The sequence below is a fragment of the Taudactylus pleione genome, unplaced genomic scaffold, assembly GCF_031769625.1.
Source record: "Taudactylus pleione unplaced genomic scaffold, aTauple2 ptg000399l, whole genome shotgun sequence".
Classification (NCBI taxonomy): domain Eukaryota; kingdom Metazoa; phylum Chordata; class Amphibia; order Anura; family Myobatrachidae; genus Taudactylus; species Taudactylus pleione.
Genome location: NW_028284801.1, coordinates 4,562,778 through 4,587,529, shown reverse-complemented (window position 1 = coordinate 4,587,529; position 24,752 = coordinate 4,562,778). Strand labels below are relative to the sequence as shown.

Below are 24,752 nucleotides of genomic sequence, written 5' to 3'. Positions count from 1 at the left end.
GCCAGGAAACTCCCCAGACCTTAATCCCATTGAGAATTTGTGGTCAATCCTCAAGAGACGAGTGGACAAACTCCAAGCATTGATTAGGCAAGAATGGGCGGCCATCAGTTAGTATGTGGCCCAAAAGTTGATTGACAACATGCCAGGGCGAATTGCAGAGGTCGTGAAAAAGAAGGGTCAACACTGCAAATATTGACTCTCTGCATAAAATTAATGTAATTGTCAATAAAAGCCTTTGACACTTATGAAATGCTTGTCATTTTACTTCAGTATACCATAGTAACATTTGACAAAAAGGTCTAACAACACTGAAGCAGCAGACTTTGTGAAAACCAATACTTGTGTCATTTTCAAAACTTTTGGCCATAGCTGTAGACTCTCCCTTTCTCCCAGCATGAGTGAGGCCTTACAGACAGGGAGAATGCATCAATCATGGTGTTATGGGCTGTTAATGGGAGGGGGAGGGACACTGATTGGACTCTGTGACACAGGTGGGAGTAGAAGCCGACCCAGCGCTGCAGAGCAGTCTAGAGACAACAGGCAGGTAAGTATAAAGACTAAATGGGTGCAGGTTGTGCGGTGTGGGCATGTGCACTGCACACCGTGCACCAATTATATACACATTACTAGAATTGTGCCTGTTTTATATATCGTTCTTTAGAATGATCCCTGCATTATATATTGGTCACGTGAGTGGTCCCTGCATTCTATACCGGTCACTAGAATGTCACCTATATTGCATATCAGTGACTAGTATAGTCTCTGTTTTGAATATCATTCACGGTAATGGTCCCCGCATTGTTTATTGGTCATGAGAATGGTCCCTGTATTGTATATTGGTCACTAGAGTGCTGTGCGCATTTTCTAAGGGTCACTATACTGTAATGATCTTTGTCTTATCAGGTAGGGCTTGTAGGTGTATTTGTTTATAGCTCTTTCATATAAATTTTTTTTACTATTTAACTATTTCATTGGCTATTTAAAGCACACCCACATTAGACAAACTACACCTACAGAGGTTATATTCACGTGTCCTTCCCATTGCAATGCGCTGGTATAAAATCCAGGCCACTTACTTGTCTGCCCCCAGGCTAAAAGTTGCCAGCCAGCCCCTGCCCATCCTGCACCCACAATTTTACACTGCAGTGCCGCAGCAGCTACTGGGCATCAAAACACCACCACGGCTCTGCCTCCTCACACAGCAGGGCTGGAGTCATGGCTGAGCTAGACTGTGATCACAGCGGTTGCTACAAGAATAAAATATGTATTCATACGCTGATGCAGAGCTGTCAATTGCTGTCAGTCAATGCACCCGTGGTCAACCCTGCAAACTACCAGAGTTGGATCCCAGGACCCGGTTGGATCCATTTACATTGACAAAAATCCCGGGTTGATGCGCGTTTCTCGTGCTTTTACAAAGCATGGAAGAGTGAGCTTGTCTATTGTTTCAATGGGCAAAAATTTAAGAAATGTAGCAGCAAGTAACTGAAAATATGATTCGAACAGTTACAGAAATTGTACAAAACACCACAAATGGGTAAAAAATGTACTTACAAAAATATAATTACAAATAAAACTGTATAAATTAGTGAGTCGCTTCCCAAAATACCTGAATCTTTGGGCAGAACACATATTTATGACTTATTGTACCCAACACTGCCAGATGAACACCACCACTGTGGTTAAGCAAGTACCATGTGAAGTCTCTGTGTGTATTTTACAACAAATGTAACATTTGATTTCACAGTAGTACACTGAAGATTTTTGAGCATTGACCCATAATTTATCCCAGGAATCATAGGCAAATTCTATATTGGAAGCATATGTATCAAGCCAAAGTCATGCAGAAACAGCTGTTTCCACATGATTAAGGCACTTTATTTTAATATCCCTACAACTGACTATAAGTTGAAAGCATTCAGTTAAATAATGTAGAAGACTACCGTCCCAATTATTCTCAATAGGAACTGCTGTGTTGGCCAATTTACCAAGCCGAAAGCTTATCTTTTTTGAGCTTCGACCCAACAGCTAATGCTATCTGAAGATGGCATTAGCCATTCTGTCCCTATGGGGGAGAGCATTGCTGGAGTGGGACCTTGCGATTCTTCCCCTGTAGGCTCCATGCTGCCACCTTCCCCCTTCTATCACAATCCTATCCTGTGCAGGAGCAGGGTCAGAACCCAGCAGTAAAGTAATGGCGATCACCACCAAACTTTATGCTAGCACAGGCTCTTACCGGAAATGCTGTACCAGCATAAGTTTTTCGTTAAATGCCAACAAAATGTTATTTCTTATTGCTGTGGCAAGAAATGATACAATGCCACCAATGATAAATAAATAAATCTCTTTATCCCAGTAAATCTTGTATGGATGCTTAATGAAAGAGATGGTTGGAAACAGGTTAAAAAGTATACACAACACAGAAATCAAACACTACTGTGTAGGGCCATTACCAGTAACAAATTCAAAGCTTGACATTTAAGTCACATTAGAGGAAACGCACTTCAAAAAATGTCTAATTTGAACATATGGCCAAAACATTTTATCTGGGAGAGAGACTTTCCCCCATAGGCCTACAAATCCATTAACTTAAGAGGTGAAAACAATAATACAGTAATTAAATATAAATAGAGCACATGACATGATGCAAAAAAAGGGGTTACTGGGATTGAAGCTAAACATTTCTGTTACATCATCTTTATACAGTCAATGAGAATGTAACAGACAACAATAGAGGCCTACTGAGAGACGGGGTGTAGGAGACCACAGGTATGAGAAGGTGTGTACCGGGTGCAAACAGGAAAATCCCATCTCTGGAAGGGCCTGTAAATATTTCACAAATGTTGTGCTGCCATTAAAGTGTTTGTTTTCATTTCAGGGTTTTTGTAATATCAATAAGAGACCCCATATCTCTTTGGAAAGAATGAAGGGCTCAAGAGGGAATGTGTATAGGTAATGAGGAAGACCAGTATTGAAGCTTTAGCAACAAATGATCTTTTTCGGGGTGAAACCCACCCAGTAAAGAGAATACATATTGTTCCTAATTAAACAGATCAGCCCATACTATGCAAAACAAAAACTTGGACAAGGTTTTATTTATACAGGATATACATGTGGGTGTTGAAATGATACCTATAATAATCTTGTATCCTGCCATCTGTAAGGAAAGACAGATATCAGGGTGATCACATTAGTTATAGGAAGGAGCTTCCAATATTACTTCCTGTAAAAAGTGCATATTTTAAAATGAAGTTTTACTGAGCAATACAAAACTAAATACAGTTGGGATCTCCTCTTGCTAGGAATCTAGTTTGTCAAAAGCTTATCTGCTGCTTGTGGGTAATATTACTCTTCACTCCATATGCACTAAATCACTGATGGAATTGAGTGTGACTGGAAGTATTGGATTACCTATTTGCATCCCTTAACTGAACAGTTAAGAGTCCAGTTACTGTATATTAAACGTCAGTCATAGTATGGAAGAGAGAAGCACAAATTCCTCACCAACAACAAAAAGTGACAAACTAGCACTTTTTCAGATATTCAAGTTACTTTCAGAATGAATTTGTGATCCCCACTCCATTCTGTAAGTTTCCATGTAGTCTGGTCCCTGATAATACAACACAGTTTCTAAAGGACAGTAAGGGGATACTATGAGCACAGTAGAACCTCATTTAGCATGCGACACAAATGAAAATTCTATTAAATTACAGGCGGATCAGCACAAATAAGTACTGCAGAATCTTCTGGTCACCAGGGCACAATTTCCAATCGCCGTGGAGACCTAAACAACTGTTTTTCAGCACTGGTTTGATCCACACCTGCATAAATAGAGTCTCTGCTCTATGTGAGATGGAGGTCTGCAACCTTGGGCAACCACAGTTACCTTAAAAATGTCTCAGTGTTCTGTGCAAAAACTGAATGTTTAACTTTCCCACTTTGATGGGTTAAAATTTAAGATGCATTGGCGTAGATAGATATTTTCAGGACTTAACTGAGCAGATGCCACTGCCACCCAATCGGGTGCGAATACCAATTAGAATAAAGTCACAAAGTTATCCAGAATTGAAATTTTAGATCTTCAGTAGTACACAAGAGAATTTGATGAAAGGTCAATTATATATTAGGTAGTGCCAGCCTGGCATAGAGGAATGTTTTTTGTAAAGTGCAATATCTTTGTAAATACATTAAGCACTATTCCATATTCTTCCTGATCTATTCTCCCTTCTACTTGTGTTCCATTTCTTGTCAGTATTCTTTGTATTACCTCCTTCCCTGTAACAAATTCTAAATTTGTCTAACAAACTGCTACACTTTTTACCGAAGAAAGAATCTAATATTAATCTGTTCACACACATCTAACTATCAAACTGGCATCTGTCAACTTCACTTTTCTACCAAATCTACAATTTAAATTTATAAATATTATAGGCGATATGTAATAGGGTTTGAGTTTTCTGTATGAGACAAACTCGGACCTTCTCGCATATGTAAAGGTCCAAGTTTGTCTCAAAACTCACCAAATGTAATAGCCTGTGAACTTGTGAGCTCGAGGCAATTACATAATGCAAGTCACGGTGAGTTTTCTTCACTGCAAACTCTGACTTTTTAATGTGACTAGCATTAAAAGGTCCAAGTTATACAGAAGCCTTCCAAGATCAGTAAGATCCATGAAGGCTTCTGTGTTGTTAAAAACCAGTAAAAAACAAAAAGACATACATCCCTTCCCCACAAGCAGCCCCGGGCTCAGAAGAGCCTGTCCTGGTTCTTAAAATACATGGAAAAAAATGCTTAGGGGCCCCTGTATTTTAAGAACCAGCACAGGGGTCAGCTGAGCAGGTCTGGTTGTGGAAATACAGGGGACAAAAGGAGTAGGGGTTCCCTGTATTTTCCATAACTAGCACCAGTCCTTGTATGATGAATCCGGTGGTACAATTGGTAGAAGTGGTTTGCCGGCAAACTTAAGGGTACCTGACATACTGCAAACATCCAACGGTGCCCTCTCACTATCAACGCGTTTCATCTACTAAATAGGCTTCCTCAGGATCCATCATACAAACGGTGAGACTTGATCATACGATCTATATTTCGACCACTGGCTTACATTGTACTACATAAACTTGTGGACAGGATACACTGAAGTCCCATTACCCCACAAGCTGGACATATTTATCACCATATTCAGCTTTTAGGAGAGACAGAGTAAAACGCTCAGCAGTGTGTCTGCCTCCCCCTCCATACGGATTGATCAAGAGATTGCACTTTTTTTTGTTTTATGTTGTATGTATGTTTTATGTATATACCGGTATTAGCCATTTTTATTATCTTTTATAACCTATTGTAAATTCTTACTGCTTAGAACATTAAATTCATTTATCTATTACTACTGATTTACATAGTGTTACTATATTTCTATTATATATAGGCACTATAGGAAGCGACAGAGGTTTTTTCTTCTTGACATGGCTATCTATGGAAGGTGAGCCCCTATTTTTTCCTCACAGGCAGCATCCTGGTAGGGGCTATAGGTACTAGGGCTACCTTCAGAAATCTTCCGTTTTCAATATTAATAAATCTATTTTTTACAAAACACATTGGCCAGGGGCGTCGGGGATAGCCCTGGGCTATCAACACTGGCCTGAGGTGCCCTGGAGAGGGGGACCTCACCTCCCCAGGGATCCCCGGGCCTGGGCTGATTAGTGGTCAGGGGTAAAACTTTGGCCAGGGGACCCGGTGAAAGGGTTCCCCTGGCTGTGGCATTACTCCCCTGCTAGAAAGAGTCTGGTGCTGGTTATTAGAAAATACAGGGAACCCCTACTTTGTCCCCTATATTTCCACAACTAGGACTGGCTCAGCTGACCCCTGTGCTGGTTCTTTAAGTACAGGGGTCCTCTACGCATTTTTTCCCCTGTATTTTAAGAACCAGGACAGGCTCAGCATAGCCAGTGCTGGTTCTTAAACTAAAGGGTCCTCTACGCATTTTTTTACCCTGCATTCTAAGAACCAGGAGGGAATGCACGTCATTTCTTTTTAAAAAAAAAATTTCTACACACAGAAAGATGAACGGTTTTCATGGATCTGTGCATCTTTGTGTTACTCAGACCTATTCTGGCTAGACTCGCTATCCTGAAGCAGGTCTGTTTTTGTTACGAGGTTTCAGACAGTAATAGTGTGCGAGTGAAACACTCGCACTCTATTACATTGCCCGAATACCATGCTCAGAATGGCAAAACATCTGAATACGTGTTTTGCCATTGCTAGTTGTAGAGGTGTGAGAAAAATGTGAGTTTGCATGTTCTCACACCCTATTACATAGGGAGAGTTCTGAAAATGTGCGAATATAGCTCTATACTCGCACTTTTTCAAAGCTCACACCCTATTACATCTCGCACTATATAATGTTCTTTTTAAATATTGTAGAATCTGTAAGTTTTGCATTCTCTTTTATTATATTTATTAACGCAAATTAGTTGTTCATTGTTTATTTGCATATTTTGGTTTATTATATATTTGTTGTGTGCTGTAAAGTCTCATATGCAGTGACGGAAAAATGAAATATCACAGATTACAGGGATTTGCTCGGCTTTACTAAGAATTACATTTTCTACAGAACATCTTTTAGAAATACCATTTTAAATGTGAAGAAGTGAGAGCTGGGGAATCTTTTGCAGTGCAAAAACAGAGCCGCAACAAGTAGAAAAATGGGGACCAATATATTTGTAAATTAAACCAATAGGCTCTTGTCACAGTGGCATGGATAATTATTTATTGGAAATGTCACTTTAATATTATTTCCCATCCATTAATGCAGGGGTGAGACTGCACTGTAGCATAGCAAACTGCTAGGCAACATACATAGGCAGTGTCATCTCCTCCTTCTCCGAGCAAATATTGATTTAAAACACTCTGGACTCAGAGAAAAGATCACTTTGAAAAACACGAGGAAAACTTTAAAAAAATAAATAAATAAAAATTGCTGTCTCACACAGTCTGAAGATGCCCATCCACTAGGCGATTAAATTGAGCGATTTAACAATAACGATATCGTTATCGTTCATTAATTGTTTGAAGATCTTTCACTAAAATGTCTAAAACGACCAGTGATGCGTGTGCCCGCTGGTCGTTTTAGACCATCTATCATCGTGCAAACAAGCTGGTCAACCTGACGACAGCATGTTAGCAGATGATTGATGTTCCTACACTGAACAACTGCTCGTTCAATGTAGGCACATCACATAATAAACAGACAAACAACTGCACAATTACAATGTCTATAATCGTGCACTCTTTTGCCTGTCTTCTAGTGGATGGGCAGCATGAGAGTCCTTCTGTCTAGGGGGTACATTTACTAAAGTGAGAGTTTTTAGAAGTGAGTTTTAGAAGAGAGATGTTGCCCATAGCAATCTATCCGATTCTACTTATTAGCTAGCACCTGCTAGTATATAATAGCTAGAATCTGATTGGTTGCTATGGGCAACATCTCTTCTAAAACTCACTTCTAAAAACTCTCACTTTAGTAAATTTACCCCTAGAAATCTTAACATACTGAAGATTACTACGTTTCCTTAAACATTTCATTAATGCATCTATACTTTCATAATACCCAATACCTAGCTCTCTTTTCTGCATTCTGGTCTATTTTGCATAGGTTTATTTTTATAATGTGTTTATATTTTGAAAACTTAAACTGTTTTGAGTGGTAAGTGGAGAAAAGCACTATATAAATAAATTTATTATTACTTTGTTTTATTTTAAAATGTGTCACATTGACTCATCTCGAAAGAAAAATTCAGTGCCTGCATCTGAACCTGGTCATAACCCAACCGCAATAATGTTGTCCGATAATGGAGATATTTCAGATTTAACCATGTACATGTATGGCCAATCCTGACAGAGATTTGGCCTCTCTGAGGCTGTGCCAAATGGCTGCATCACCCTGTTTATGGACACCTCAGTGTTACTTAGTTTCTTTTAAACAAGGGCTCACCTGCACTCTTTGTAGTCACAAGCTTTGGTTTACAACGTGCTCCATCCCCTTTCATAGTGTATGCAGCAACTGTGATGGAATAAGAGGTTTCAGGTTGAAGTCCATCTATAACCATTTCCTGTCAATTTAAAAGAGAGGAAATCTTCACCTATCTGCAGATATTGTACATTAAATCTACAGTTATAAAGCTGCCCATCCACCGTTATTTATAGAATTTCTGCAGACATGGGGCTCACTATTATAGAATAGGATATAAAAATGACGCCATTGTTGATGGTATGATTATGTTGGCCCAACCAGTAAATCTGGCCTCTAAGGGACCTTTACAGCAATGAGAAAAATAAATAAAAATAAGGTAAGAGGGCTGATTGAAAAGTAATGAGACGAAAGACATGTCTGAGATTACGTCAGAGATGTGTGATTGAATTTTGTGTTAAGCTTGGAAAAAGCGGAAATTAAACTCATGAAATGTTACAGCAACCATACGAGGGAGAAACAATTAGCTGTGGTGGAAGCACTTCAAAGAGTGTAATACGCGAGTGACTAACAAAGCGCATTCTGGGAGACCATCCACCTCGGTTACAGGTGTCAACATTGCCAAAGCTGCGGAGATGTTGCAAAATGACAGAAGGTTAATGTTACGCAAACTTTCGGCTTCATTTGGCATCTCATTCGCATGTGTTCAGCATACTGTGACAAAGGAACTAAAAATGCATCGTGTGTGTGCCAGGTGGGTACCCAGAATTCTCACAGGAGAGCAGATGCGACAGTGAGTGGAATCGTGCAAGAACACCGTTCCAATGTCAGAGAGGATACCCGATTTCCTCACACTGGCTGAGAAGTGTGACGAATCGCGGAATCATCATTATGATGCAGAATCCAAACAACAGTCCAGTGTATAGAAAAACACAAATTTGCCTCCACCCAAAAAACTTCTGTGTGATTCCTTCGGTGTGTAAAGTCATGCTTCTGCTGTTCTTTGATGCGCATGGTATGATCTTACAGCACTGGGTTCCCTGTGTACAGACAATTAATGGTGATTACTATGCAAATGTCCTGAAAACCCATTTGCGTGGAGCCATGAGGAAGAAAAGACCACATTTGCTGAAGAAATAGTGGTTATTGCGCCAAGACATTTCCCGACCACGTGTTGCTGCTGTTGCATTGGCAGCACTGACTGACATTAATGGGACAGCACTGGAAGACCCTCCATATAGCCCAGACTTAGCGCCCTGTGATTTCTGGGCATTCCCAACCCTGAAATAACAACAGTTCTCAACAGATGATGAAGTGATAATAACAGCTGCAACACTAAAAGTGATGTCACAAAACAGTCTCCTGCACGTCTTTGAATCGTTGTTGAAACGCTGCAAAAAATGTATTGAATGTAAAGGACACTGAAAAGAAAAATGGTCAGATCCTGATTCAGAATTAAAAAAAAAAAATCAGTCTCATTACTTTTCATCCAGACCTTGTATAGATGTGCCCTCATACTCTATTGCCGCAGTCGCGCCAAAGAGCCCTGCTCTCATACAACTTGGCTAGCGCCAAGCGTCTATTTTGCTCGAATGTGTGTCTTAATCACAACACAATGTAAAGAAAAAAAATAAACTTCATGAGATTGCATTGATTAATTTGATATGTGACACTTGTACTTGTATAACTGTATGGGATGGAGTCTGAATGTGGAATGCTACGATGCAGCGGTCGCAGCTTTTTTCCATGCCAAGTTCCTTGTGCGGATTTAGGCTAAGTCACACACAGATATACAAGTGTCACATATCAAATTAATCAGTGCATTCTCGTGAAGCGTTTTGTCGTATCGCATTGCGAGTAAAATGCACATTTGAGCTCAGTGCAGCTCATTGGCATCAGGCGACTCGCGCAGCATGGCGTATTGAGGACATATCTGTAGCGCATATTTTATATACCAATGTATAGAAACAGATTGTTACTTATTTTTTTGGTATCAGAGCGAATGGGACTGATGCAGAGTTGGCAGCAAAAGTAGCAGAATTTACTATTGAAAGTGTTGAAAAAATAATGTATTTACACCCACATGCAGCGCTCAAGATGCATTCTGTTCAGCAGCAATGGCGCACACGTCTAATTTATTAGGCATCAATTAGCTGCAAAATCCTCTCTAACAGCAGAAACAAAATCCGAACTTGCGTAAGCAAAAAGGGAAAAAAAAAAGACAATATTTGCCTAAACACTATCATTTAAGCATAATCTATACATGAGTGATGAAAAAGCACCATTCAATCATTGTGAGCTGAACGTTTTCAAACCGGCAATCAAAAGCAATTCGCTACTGCGGGGACAGTTGTCCGCTATTTGCATTAGAACCTGACCTCAGGCAAATAATACGTTATTTTAAGACAACAGATGTGTCCACATACATCTTACCTCCGTGTGTGACATATCACGTTAAACATAACGCATAGTGCCAAGCGTCTTTATATGCGACATTTTACCTTGAAATGCGTCTTATTTGCAAAGTGATGTGAATAGGATGCGTGCATGCAAAATACGTTATAGTGTCACATGTCTTTTTTTCCAATCTGCAAGTGTTGTAAATTGTGTGAACACGCCATTACTGTACTTTGCCTGCAAGTATCTGGATGTGGCAGAATCACATAAATAAGTAAATGGCCCATTATTCTTATCATGCTCAGTGTAAATTTCCTTAAGATATAGGAGGCTATGCCAAATCATGTAGTACTCACTCTACATGAGCCTCAAAATCTATGAGGGCCCATTACATAATCTTGCTAATTTCAAAGAGCTTTTAAGCGACAATATAGTGCAAATGGAGAGTGACAACAGCGGGTAGCTGGCAAACATGGTTAAGTCAGCTCCAATAATTGTCACCACATTGTCGGCATTCCCGTTAGTTTAGTGCATGCAAACGCCAAGCATCTTCTACATTTATAGTACACAAACAATTGGCCGATTTAATCTGTCATTGTTAGTACAGACGACCAGAAGAACACAAATCACAAAACTATTTACTAGTAGTAAATGCTGATATTTCTAAACAGTCATGCCACAACGTGCAATTGTTATATGAACCCAACATCGCCGTAATGTCACGGAGAAAACAGCATCATCTGTGAGTAGAAGGAGTTGGACTAGGCTACTTATGTTAAGCTAAGTACAACTTAATTTTTTGGATATGTGTCCAATCTGCACAAACAATGCCCAGTTACGTCTATTTTTGGCAATGTTCCATTCCCTATGGATTCAGAAGTCCGAGAAAAATGGTTATCTATATTTTTACCGAATTGTAAGACTTTAAACACCAGGTAGCAATACAGCACTAATCAATCCTTCCAGTGAGTATTTGCAAGACCCTGGCAGACACTATTTTAGGGCAAGATGTGTCTGCCAGTGTGGAGTACCCTGAAATCCTTTATTATGTAATAAGAGCTCAAAATCAAACAAAAAGCTTTTTGAATAGGAACACCACTTATAATTTATGTGATAATTAATTAAAGCTATTTTATTATTATTATTTTAGTTTGTACCAAATGTACTTATTCTGAGTTTACCACTGCACACATTGGGCCTGATCCTGAGTCACACACAACTCCGTATAGGGCTGCAAACAGAAAGTCTAAGCAAACTACGCATATGCAAAAGTGAATTTACTTTTGCATATGCATTTTTGTGCATCACATCTTGGCCAGATGACGCCGTCCGCGATAATGGCGTTTCTTAATGGCAACAATTGCAGTCGCTCCGTCTGGTGGGAGTGTTCTGCGCTATTCTGAGGCTCACGTAAAGGGAAGGGATCTCTTGAAGTCGGCATGAGGCAAGTGCCAATACTAAGGATGACAGCTGCGGCCAGGAAAACCGTGGGCGGTGACACTTTCCACATGAAGCTGCATGGAGGCTTAAATTAGCATATAGTAGTAAATATGGCTGCTGAGACCGCCCGCACTTACAGCCAATTTGCATGCAACTCAGAATCAGGCCCACTGTAATTAAAACCTTCGCATTAGCTCCCTACATACCGTACAAAGCTTTTCCTTCACGGTCTAAACTTTTAACATTGTTTGAAAACACAGGTTTGAATATAAATTCCAGACACATTGGCCAACACTATGGCATTATGTATCCTAAAAACAAACAAATCACCGGTAGCAGCTAGAAAGATAAGTAACACTATACCATGTGATCATTGTGTAATTTAATGTGAATGAAATCTGCAACATTTCCAACAATCAAACATATTCAAAATTAGGATTGATTTATTCCTCAGATATGAATGTGTTTGCTCTGGAATCTGGCATGTGAAGGCACCCCTGAAGATGAGGACACTAATACAAGCAAGGCCCGTTCTGCCCTCTATCTCCCCCCTACTATGCCAGACTCATCTGTACTCGGTCACTCTTTAAGTGTTGCTGCATGTTATATATCACTCATAACTCTGCAGAGTTTGTGGCACCACACGCCATACAAATAAACAAATTATGATAATTGTGGAGAAAGCAAAAAGTTTCCATCAGTAATTCCCTCTTCCGAAAATCCTCAGTAGAGGGTTGTAAAAATGAGTAGAGGGTTGTAAAAATGAGCCTGCTTTAATGCAGGACATCTTGCAATGGCTATTCACAGAGAACTCACAGCCTGACATTGTTTTGCTTAAAAATAATGCTAACATTACTGCAGAGTGCACACAGGAGTGAAGCATATGTTATCTTTCCGAAAGATGTGGTCCTTCACAGTTACAGATGTGCCCACATACATCTATCCTCTGTGCACTATAAGTTGTACCACACAACGCGCGAGCTCAGTGTGACTCTGTAGCTCCAAGCATCTTTCCGTGCGTCTTTTTACCTTCAAATGCATCTTATTTGCACAACGATGCAAATAGATAGCACAAGCACTTTCTGCTGATTACAAGGATGCTTATGCCTATGCAACCATGCAAATAGATAGCACAAGCACTTTCTGCTGATTACAAGGATGCTTATGCCTATGCAACCATGCAAATAGATAGCACAAGCAGCTTCTGCTGATTACAAGGATGCTTATGCCTATGCAACCATGCAAATAGATAGCACAAGCACTTTCTGCTGATTACAAGGATGCTTATGCCTATGCAACCATGCAAATAGATAGCACAAGCAGCTTCTGCTGATTACAAGGATGCTTATGCCTATGCAACGATGCAAATAGATAGCACAAGCAGCTTCTGCTGATTAAAAGGATATGCAGTATGCCTATGTTCTCTGTGCTACTGCGGGTGTATCTGTATGTGACACACTACGTTAGTGTCAGCGGCTGTAACACTGTAACATAACGTTTAGCATGCAGATACACCCGCAGTAGCACAGAGAACATACGCATACTGCATATCCTTTTAATCAGCAGAAGCTGCTTGTGCTATCTATTTGCATTTTTGCGCGAATAAGACGCATTTGAAGATAATAAAACGCACGAAAAGACGCTCAGCGCTACTGAGTCATGCCACGGCATGGCGCGACTAGAAAGGCTGCTTAACGTGTCAGGAGGCTAGATGTATGTGGACCCAACTGTACAGATATGGGAAACATGGTATCCATAAGAGAGAGACAGTTCTTTATATGTAGTACAATAGCTATTACAATTAGGGATGTGCAGGCTTGGATAGGTTCGAGTTTGCACGCCGTGTTCGGATTTTTCCCTCTAAAAAAACGGAACTCAGAAAGAGGCTAAACGTCATCTTGCATGGACAAACATCATCATTCCTGGACTCAGAAAGAGGCTAAACGTCATCTTGCATGGACAAATATCATCATTCCTGGACAGGAATGATGATGTTTGTCCATGCAAGATGACGTTTAGCCTCTTTCTGAGTTCCGTTTTTTTAGAGGGAAAAATCCGAACTCGGCGTGCAAACTCGAACCTATCCGAGCCTGCACATCCCTAATTACAATGTGGGATATCTTTTTTTTTTTTTAGTTCTTCCTACAGTGATTGTAAGCAACTTTACTTGTATGGACAGTAATTCATTTCTCAGGGCTCTTATTATGGAAGAGCTTTTTATACATAGTGAGTACGTTTTATTCTTGCTATTTAAGACTGATTCAAGAGTTTATGTTTTGCCATTTAATTAAACCATGGAATTTAATCATTGATTTACCAAGATATTCCTCCATGGTATGGCTTGGTGTACGGTATTAAATGCATGGGCTGTAAGCCAAACACAGATAGCACTGATTAAAATAATAATATTCATCATACCTACCTGAGGAGATTTTTTATTAATCTACAATCTGCATGTATTACTGCAGTTGTTCTTGAAGACATTTGACTTGTGATTAAACCACTTTACACAAATGGAAAAACACACAATTTAAAAATAACACTGATGGTATACTAAATATAAACCAGCAATGCCTCAATGTAAGGCTTACTGACTAAAGGAGCAGTAACTACATCATAACATTTTCAGATGTAGCGTATAAAAAGGTAAAATAAATTACACTCCATTACTGCATTATAAAAAATAAAGCTGCTGCACTGGTCGGAATCGGACCTTTATCAAGGTAATAAATAAAGCTGCTGCACTGGTGGGAATCGGACCTTTATTAAGGTAATAAATAAAGCTGCTGCACTGGTGGGAATCAGACCTTTATTAATGTAATAAATAAAGCTGCTGCACTGGTGGGAATCGGACCTTTATTAAGGTAATAAATAAAGCTGCTGCACTGGTGGGAAGTGGACCTTTATTAAGGTAATAAATAAAGCTGCTGCACTGGTGGGAATCGGACCTTTATTAAGGTAATAAATAAAGCTGCTGCACTGGTGGGAATCAGACCTTTATTAATGTAATAAATAAAGCTGCTGCACTGGTGGGAATCGGACCTTTATTAAGGTAATAAATAAAGCTGCTGCACTGGTGGGAATCGGACCTTTATTAAGCTAATAAATAAAGCTGCTGCACTGGTGGGAATCGGACCTTTATCAAGGTAATAAATAAAGCTGCTGCACTGGTGGGAATCGGACCTTTATCAAGGTAATAAATAAAGCTGCTGCACTGGTGGGAATCGGACCTTTATTAAGGTAATAAATAAAGCTGCTGCACTGGTGGGAAGTGGACCTTTATTAAGGTAATAAATAAAGCTGCTGCACTGGTGGGAAGTGGACCTTTATCAAGGTAATAAATAAAGCTGCTGCACTGGTCGGAATCGGACCTTTATCAAGGTAATAAATAAAGCTGCTGCACTGGTCGGAATCGGACCTTTATCAAGGTAATAAATAAAGCTGCTGCACTGGTGGGAATCGGACCTTTATTAAGGTAATAAATAAAGCTGCTGCACTGGTGGGAATCAGACCTTTATTAATGTAATAAATAAAGCTGCTGCACTGGTGGGAATCGGACCTTTATTAAGGTAATAAATAAAGCTGCTGCACTGGTGGGAATCGGACCTTTATTAAGCTAATAAATAAAGCTGCTGCACTGGTGGGAATCGGACCTTTATCAAGGTAATAAATAAAGCTGCTGCACTGGTGGGAATCGGACCTTTATCAAGGTAATAAATAAAGCTGCTGCACTGGTGGGAATCGGACCTTTATTAAGGTAATAAATAAAGCTGCTGCACTGGTGGGAAGTGGACCTTTATTAAGGTAATAAATAAAGCTGCTGCACTGGTGGGAAGTGGACCTTTATTAAGGTAATAAATAAAGCTGCTGCACTGGTGGGAATCGGACCTTTATTAAGGTAATAAATAAAGCTGCTGCACTGGTGGGAAGTGGACCTTTATTAATGTAATAAATAAAGCTGCTGCACTGGTGGGAATCGGACCTTTATTAAGGTAATAAATAAAGCTGCTGCACTGGTGGGAATCGGACCTTTATCAAGGTAATAAATAAAGCTGCTGCACTGGTGGGAATCGGACCTTTATTAAGGTAATAAATAAAGCTGCTGCACTGGTGGGAAGTGGACCTTTATTAAGGTAATAAATAAAGCTGCTGCACTGGTGGGAAGTGGACCTTTATTAAGGTAATAAATAAAGCTGCTGCACTGGTGGGAATCAGACCTTTATCAAGGTAATAAATAAAGCTGCTGCACTGGTGGGAAGTGGACCTTTATTAAGGTAATAAATAAAGCTGCTGCACTGGTGGGAATCGGACCTTTATTAAGGTAATAAATAAAGCTGCTGCACTGGTGGGAAGTGGACCTTTATTAATGTAATAAATAAAGCTGCTGCACTGGTGGGAATCGGACCTTTATTAAGGTAATAAATAAAGCTGCTGCACTGGTGGGAATCGGACCTTTATTAAGGTAATAAATAAAGCTGCTGCACTGGTGGGAATCAGACCTTTATTAATGTAATAAATAAAGCTGCTGCACTGGTGGGAATCGGACCTTTATTAAGGTAATAAATAAAGCTGCTGCACTGGTGGGAAGTGGACCTTTATTAAGGTAATAAATAAAGCTGCTGCACTGGTGGGAATCGGACCTTTATTAAGGTAATAAATAAAGCTGCTGCACTGGTGGGAAGTGGACCTTTATTAATGTAATAAATAAAGCTGCTGCACTGGTGGGAATCGGACCTTTATTAAGGTAATAAATAAAGCTGCTGCACTGGTGGGAATCAGACCTTTATTAATGTAATAAATAAAGCTGCTGCACTGGTGGGAATCGGACCTTTATTAAGGTAATAAATAAAGCTGCTGCACTGGTGGGAATCGGACCTTTATTAAGGTAATAAATAAAGCTGCTGCACTGGTGGGAATCGGACCTTTATCAAGGTAATAAATAAAGCTGCTGCACTGGTGGGAATCTGACCTTTATTAAGGTAATAAATAAAGCTGCTGCACTGGTGGGAAGTGGACCTTTATTAAGGTAATAAATAAAGCTGCTGCACTGGTGGGAAGTGGACCTTTATTAAGGTAATAAATAAAGCTGCTGCACTGGTGGGAAGTGGACCTTTATTAAGGTAATAAATAAAGCTGCTGCACTGGTGGGAATCGGACCTTTATCAAGGTAATAAATAAAGCTGCTGCACTGGTGGGAATCAGACCTTTATCAAGGTAATAAATAAAGCTGCTGCACTGGTGGGAAGTGGACCTTTATTAAGGTAATAAATAAAGCTGCTGCACTGGTGGGAAGTGGACCTTTATTAAGGTAATAAAATATGAGATATGGTAAGAACTTACCCTTGTTATCTCTATTTCTACGAAGTCCATAGGGTTCCACAGGATACCTTGGGGTATAGGTGTGACGTCAGTCGCAGGGCACCAAAGAGTTAAGCTTTCAGCCTCCCAGGATGCACTAGGTCCCCCTCCTATACCCCGCCCCCGGGCCAAGGCACCTCAGTTAGTTACCAAGCCATAGGCCGGAGGAGGAGAAGGAAGAGAGAGAACAAAGATCTGGACACATACAAGAATCACATTCTCACCAGAGGGAGACGGAAAACCGGTGACCAGAGCAAAGCCCATCTGCAGCACAGGTGCGACAGGGCGGGAGTCCTGTGGAACCCTATGGACTTCGTAGAAATAGAGATAACAAGGGTAAGTTCTTACCATATCTCATATTTTCTACTTCAGGGTCCATAGGGTATCCACAGGATACCTTGGGGATGTCCCAAAGCAGTATCCTTTAAGGGTGGGGACGCTCCTGTGCAGAAAGGAGAATCCGCCGCCCGAAGGAAGCATCCTGAGAGGCGAAGGTGTCAAACCTGTAATACCTCACGAAGGTATGGACAGAAGACCACGTAGCAGCCTTGCAGATCTGAACTGCCGAGGCACCACGTCGAGCTGCCCACGAAGGACCCACAGACCTAGTGGAATGAGCCTTCAGAGAAGGAGGGACCGGTAGGCCTTCATGAAGATAAGCTTCAGAAATAGCCATACGGATCCAGGCTGCCAAAGTTTGCTTTGAAGCAGGCCAACCCTTTTTACGGAAGCCATAGAGGACAAACAAAGCGTCCGACTTCCTAAACGAAGAAGTGCGGTCAACATAAGTCCTTAAGGCCCGCACAACATCCAAAGAGGCCTCACCCACGGAAAGACCCGGTGAGATAAAGGCCGGAACAACGATTTCCTCGTTAACATGAAACTGGGAAACAACTTTGGGAAGAAACTCGGGCCGAGTGCGGAGCACTGCCCTGTTCCCATAAAAAACCAAGAAAGGGGGTCTACAAGAAAGAGCCCCTAACTCAGAAACACGTCTGGCCGAAGCAATGGCCAGAAGGAAAACAGTCTTAGCTGTCAGCCATTTAAGATCCACTGAGCCCAGTGGTTCAAACAGCGGTCCTTGGAGAGCCCTCAGGACCACAGCCAAATCCCAAGGCGCCACAGGAGGAACAAAGGGCGGCTGAATGCGGAGAACACCCTGCATAAAGGTGCACACATCCGGGATTGTAGCAATCCTACGGTGAAACCAGACAGATAGGGCCGAAACCTGTACCTTCAAAGAAGCAAGGCGAAGCCCATGATCTAGTCCCGCTTGCAGGAAGGCGAGAATCCGAGACAGACGAAACTCCCGCGGTGCATAACCTCTCGGTCGACACCACTGGAAGAACGTATGCCACACGCGATGGTATATCCTCGCGGAAGACGGTTTCCGAGCTCGTAACATGGTACGCACCACAGAGCTGGAAAACCCCCGGGACCTCAGCATGGCCGTCTCAACAGCCACGCCGTCAAAGACAGCCGAGTCAGGTCCGGGTGAAGGCAAGGACCCTGAGACAGAAGGTCCGGTCGTAGCGGCAACCGCAGAGGACTGTCCACGGACAGACCCTGAAGGTCTGAGAACCAGTGCCGTCTGGGCCACGCGGGAGCTATCAACAGGAGCGTCCCTCCTTCCTGTTTGAATTTCCGGATTACCCGTGGAAGAAGGGAGACCGGAGGGAACAGGTATGCGAACCGGAACGTCCACCGGACGGACAGAGCATCCACCAGAGACGCCCCTTCGTCTCTTGTGCGAGACCCGTACACCGGCAACTTGTTGTTGTGCCGGGACGCCATGAGGTCGATTTCTGGAAGACCCCACCTGTCCACCAGTAGTTGAAAAACGTCCGGGTGCAGGGACCATTCCCCCGGATGAACGTCCTGGCGACTTAGAAAGTCCGCCTCCCAATTTAGCACTCCCGGGATGAAGACCGCTGATATGGCCGGAAGATTGCGCTCCGCCCAAACCAGGATCCGAGAGACCTCTACGAGAGCCGCCCGACTGCGAGTTCCTCCTTGCCTGTTTATGTAGGCCACGGTGGTAGCGTTGTCCGACTGGACCTGCACCGGGCGACCCTGGAGAAACCGCTGTGCCTGCTGGAGAGCATTGAAGACCGCACGGAGTTCCAAGATATTTATTGGAAGCTCCGCTTCTGTCGGCGTCCACCTGCCCTGGAACAAGTGTGGACCCGAAACTGCTCCCCAGCCCCGAAGACTGGCGTCCGTTGTCAACAGGACCCAATTTGGAACCCAGAATGGACGTCCCTTGTTGAGGTGGGTCGTCTGTAACCACCACGCAAGGGACAGGCGAACCTCCTGGGTGAGCACAATCGTCTGGGACTTCAAAGACTGAGTCAGCCCATTCCACTTGGACAGGATCAGGTGCTGCAGAGGTCTGGAGTGAAACTGGGCGTATTCCACCATGTCGAACACCGACACCATGTAGCCCAGTAACCTCATCGCCGAGTGTAAGGACACCCGGCGGCTGTGCAGGCAACTGCGCACCCTTGACTGTAAAGCAGAGATCTTGTCCTCCGTCACGAAGATCCTTTGCTGTCCCGAGTCCAATAAGGCTCCAAGATGCAGAATCCTCCGAGACGGGATTAGAGTGGACTTCTGCCAGTTGATTAGCCAGCCGTGCCGTTGCAGCAGTGCAATGGTCAGGTCCAAGTGGCGTAACAGGAGCTCTGGAGATCCTGCCACCAATAACAGGTCGTCCAAATACGGCAACATGCGGACTCCCTGCAGCCGCAGAGAAGCCGCCATGACCGCCATCACCTTGGTGAAAACACGTGGTGCTGTTGCCAGGCCAAAAGGTAACGCCCGAAACTGGAAGTGGTCGCTGCGGATTGCAAACCTGAGGAACTGTTGATGGCGCCAAAGAATAGGGACATGCAGGTAAGCGTCCTGTATGTCCAATGACACCAAGTAGTCCCCAGGTTCCAGCGCCAGAATGATGGACCGTAGGGTCTCCATCCGAAACTTCGGGACCCGCAAAGACTTGTTGAGTGCTTTGAGGTTGAGAATCGGACGATATGACCCATTGGGTTTCTGTACCAAAAATAGATTTGAATAGAAACCCTGGCCCCTCTGGGAGAATGGAACAGCCACTATAACTCCAGCCTGGAGCATAGTGTGCAATACCTTCCGCAGCTCCGTAGCCTTGTTCCGGTCTGATGGGAGACCTGTGGTGAAGAAGCGAGCCGGGGGTCTGTGCCGGAAGGAGAGGGCGTATCCGTGGGAAACCACCTCCAGAACCCAAGTGTCTGTCGTAGTGGTCGACCAACACTGGGCGAACTGTAGCAGGCGGCCTCCCACCCTGGGATCCCCCAAAGGGAGGCCCGGACCGTCAGGCCGCAGGCTTGTCATCTGGCTTGGGGGCCGGACGTCTGGTACTCCATGCCTGCTTCCAGGGCTTGACCGATTTCTTAGGGCCAGCCTGTCGAGGAAACGACTGTGGTTTGGGCCTGCCCTGGGCCCTAGATGACCGAAAGGACGATGGTCCCGAACCAGAAGGAGCAGCGGCCGACGGGAGACAAGCAGATTTGGCTGCCGCCAGCGTGGCCACAATCTTATCCAGATCCGGACCGAAGAGAACTTCTCCGGTAAACGGCAACGCTTCCAGACCTTTCTTGGAATCTGCGTCCGCCTTCCAGGATCGCAGCCACAAGGTGCGACGAGCAGCTACCGCTGCTGAAGAAATTCTAGACACCAGAGTACTAATGTCTAGAGCCGCCTCGTTGATGTAGGTGGCCGAATCACGGAGATTGCCAATCAACTCCGCCTGTTCGGCCGGACAGTCGGATTCAAAAGAAGCCTCTAATGAATCCGCCCAGCGCTCCATCGGTCTGGCAACCCAGCAAATGGCCATAGCCGGCCGTGCTGCCCCCCCTGCAAGGGAATAAGCGGACTTCAGGCAGATTTCTACCTTGCGGTCCGTAGCATCCTTAAGGGAGGACATGGATGGCATCGGCAATGTGGCACTACGGACAAGACGGGTCACGTGAGAATCCACCTGTGGAGGGGATTCCCACTTAGCAAAATAATTATCCGCGAACGGATAAGCCACCGCCAGGCGTCTCTGCGGCTGGTATCTTTTGCCAGGTTGTTTCCACGCCTCCTCTAAATGGTCCACCAACTGACCCGAAAGAGGAAAGACTGTGGCATCGCCCTTCACATCTTTGAAAAAGGCATACTTAGATTTAGCCGCTGGGGGAACTTCGTCCTCAATCACCAAGGCTGTGCGGACCGCCAGAATAAGTCCAGGAATATATACTTTGGACTTAGCATCAGCGTCCTTAGTATGGAGAGGTTCCTGATCGTAAGGATCCAGAATCTCCCCATCATCAGACGTCCCTTCGTCATCCTCATAAGGAGCGGACAGAGACGCCACCGGCCTTTTATGAGGCCGCATCACAGACTCCCCTTGCAACACATCCGACAAGTGCTGTACAGAACTCGTCAGGGAGTTAACCCACGCTGGCTCCTGAGAACCCGGGAGCGGGGAAATAGGGAGACTGTGGGGTACCACCAATTGTCGTGGGAACCCCTGCATGGGTGACGACACCACAGACTGCTGGGACAAACCCCTCGGGGTAAACGCGGGCTGCGGAGCTAACTGGCCCACTAAAGCTGTTAACGCCTGAGCGAAACAAGCCCAGGGCGGCTCCTGTACCGGTGCTGTAACCGTAATAGGCCGCGCCATGGACAAACACTGCCGGCAAAGGCCCTCCGCGCTACCCTCCCCCTCCGCTAACGGTACTTTACACGTGGTACACTGTAGCCGGAGGGGAAAATCACTTTCAGACATGATGGCACCACGTATGTGACCTCTCTCACCAATTAAGTATTAAATAGGCGAGAGACCACCCTGCAGCACCGCACCGCAAGGGCTTTAGCAGAAGAACAGGGACAGTAATAAAGCTGACAGTTTAGAGAAGAAAAGTTACAGGCAGCAGCGCTAGCACAGTCACATACAATGCAAAGAAATAACAATTCCTGCACTAACAGCGCTGATTACTCAACTACACAGACACAGGGCCTGGTAGGACACAGCGCTGCATACACAGACCTGAGCCACAGCGGAGGAGAGGTATGCGGGGGGACCCAGACCACGATGCTTCCGTCCAGCGCTTCCAGCAGCGTTCACCATGCGTTCTGGAGAAGATGGCCGCCGAGGAGCAGAGAGGAGGCTGGCCTGGGGGAGGAGCGCTGCCACAGGACCAGTCGGCAGCATGCAGAGAGGGCTGTGTGCAGCGGGGGAGGCGCCGGCTGTGAGACAGGGAAGGCGCGCTCTCCTGGCATGCATTTAACCCCTGGGACACCGCAGCGCTACCGCTCTGCTGCGGTCCGCTGTCCCAGGGGGTAGTGGAAGCGCAGGTTGGTCGCCTGGCTCCACGCTGCAGCCAGTCCCCAGGGAGCCCCCTGCCTGGGGACTTAGGACCATGTGATCAGCGGGGACCCACCGCGGGACCCCGCTGCTTACCTCTGTCCCCCTTGAATCCGGCCATGGTCCGGAGCATCTGGGGTCACCGCTAGCTGTGACCCCAGACGCCCACCAGCATCCCCGGATCAGTACCGGCGTTCTGGTACCGGCGGGGTGTAGGGAAGACAGCATGGACGTCAGGACTGACTGTCCATGCTGTTCATCCAGATGTGCAGCCACAGCTGCATGAAGAAAAAGCTTCAGGGGCTCTTCTAGCCCCCACTCCAACAGGTGCACCCGACTCCGGCCGGGCACCAAACTAAACTGAGGTGCCTTGGCCCGGGGGCGGGGTATAGGAGGGGGACCTAGTGCATCCTGGGAGGCTGAAAGCTTAACTCTTTGGTGCCCTGCGACTGACGTCACACCTATACCCCAAGGTATCCTGTGGATACCCTATGGACCCTGAAGTAGAAATAAAGCTGCTGCACTGGTGGGAAGTGGACCTTTATTAAGGTAATAAATAAAGCTGCTGCACTGGTGGGCAGTGGACCTTTATTAAGGTAATAAATAAAGCTGCTGCACTGGTGGGAATCGGACCTTTATCAAGGTAATAAATAAAGCTGCTGCACTGGTGGGAAGTGGACCTTTATTAATGTAATAAATAAAGCTGCTGCACTGGTGGGAAGTGGACCTTTATTAAGGTAATAAATAAAGCTGCTGCACTGGTGGGAATCGGACCTTTATTAAGGTAATAAATAAAGCTGCTGCACTGGTGGGAAGTGGACCTTTATTAAGGTAATAAATAAAGCTGCTGCACTGGTGGGAATCGGACCTTTATCAAGGTAATAAATAAAGCTGCTGCATTGGTGGGAAGTGGACCTTTATTAAGGTAATAAATAAAGCTGCTGCACTGGTGGGAAGTGGACCTTTATTAAGGTAATAAATAAAGCTGCTGCACTGGTGGGAATCGGACCTTTATTAAGGTAATAAATAAAGCTGCTGCACTGGTGGGAAGTGGACCTTTATTAAGGTAATAAATAAAGCTGCTGCACTGGTGGGAAGTGGACCTTTATTAAGGTAATAAATAAAGCTGCTGCACTGGTGGGAAGTGGACCTTTATTAAGGTAATAAATAAAGCTGCTGCACTGGTGGGAAGTGGACCTTTATTAAGGTAATAAATAAAGCTGCTGCACTGGTGGGAAGTGGACCTTTATTAAGGTAATAAATAAAGCTGCTGCACTGGTGGGAAGTGGACCTTTATTAAGGTAATAAATAAAGCTGCTGCACTGGTGGGAAGTGGACCTTTATTAAGGTAATAAATAAAGCTGCTGCACTGGTGGGAATCGGACCTTTATTAAGGTAATAAATAAAGCTGCTGCACTGGTGGGAATCGGACCTTTATTAAGGTAATAAATAAAGCTGCTGCACTGGTGGGAAGTGGACCTTTATTAAGGTAATAAATAAAGCTGCTGCACTGGTGGGAAGTGGACCTTTATTAATGTAATAAATAAAGCTGCTGCACTGGGTTCTTGGGCAAATTAAGGTGCATACACATGGTCAGCTTTTTCTTCAGATCTGAACAATAACGATTTTAAAATTGTTCAATCGTTCATATCTGAAGGAAAATCGCACATATCTGACATGTTTGAACGATTAACGATGAGCGTTCCCGATGGTCAGATAATGATATCTGACATCTGATGTGTTTGCAGTCAGTTTTGGACGATTTCAGTCATTTTAATGCAGTCAAAAATCGTTCATAGTTTAAATCGTTGGTCAAATCGTTGAGATCGTTCAAATTGTTCATCTGACACATCTGACCGTGTGTATGCACCATTAGTCTGTTGTAACATTGGATAGCTAAATGATATATAGAGCAGTTAATATTATGCTTGTAGCAGCTATTTGCTTCTCCTAAAATTGATTAATAATCTATTGACCAGTGTTATGCTGCGTACACACGGTACGATAAACTGTCAGATTTTAACGATAACGCCCTATCATTATTGTTAAAATCTGAAAAATTTCTGGTCCCTGCAAACGGCCATACGATGGTTGATGCGCGGCCACGTATGGTCGTTATCGACCAAATACCGTCGTCTCTGCAAGCAGGCAGACCTGGTCGATAGGTTAGCCTGCTTCCCTATAGAGACCCGCAGATGTAGTTTGCGG

The 24,752-nt window shown here is 43.8% G+C and overlaps 1 protein-coding gene across 7 annotated transcripts in view; it reads right to left on the bottom strand.

Moving 5' to 3' along the window:
• Positions 1-24,752, bottom strand: part of PTPRS (protein tyrosine phosphatase receptor type S) — a 458,571-nt gene that overhangs the window by 183,085 nt on the left and 250,734 nt on the right. For 5 of the 7 annotated variants that reach the window (XM_088446483.1, XM_088446485.1, XM_088446484.1 and 2 more), the window contains one exon: positions 7,988-8,105. The exons of the other annotated variants lie outside the window; for them this stretch is intronic. In XM_088446483.1, coding sequence (XP_088302609.1) covers positions 7,988-8,105 — 118 coding nt within the window. The remainder of the gene's footprint in view (positions 1-7,987; positions 8,106-24,752) is intronic. 7 annotated transcript variants of the gene reach the window in all.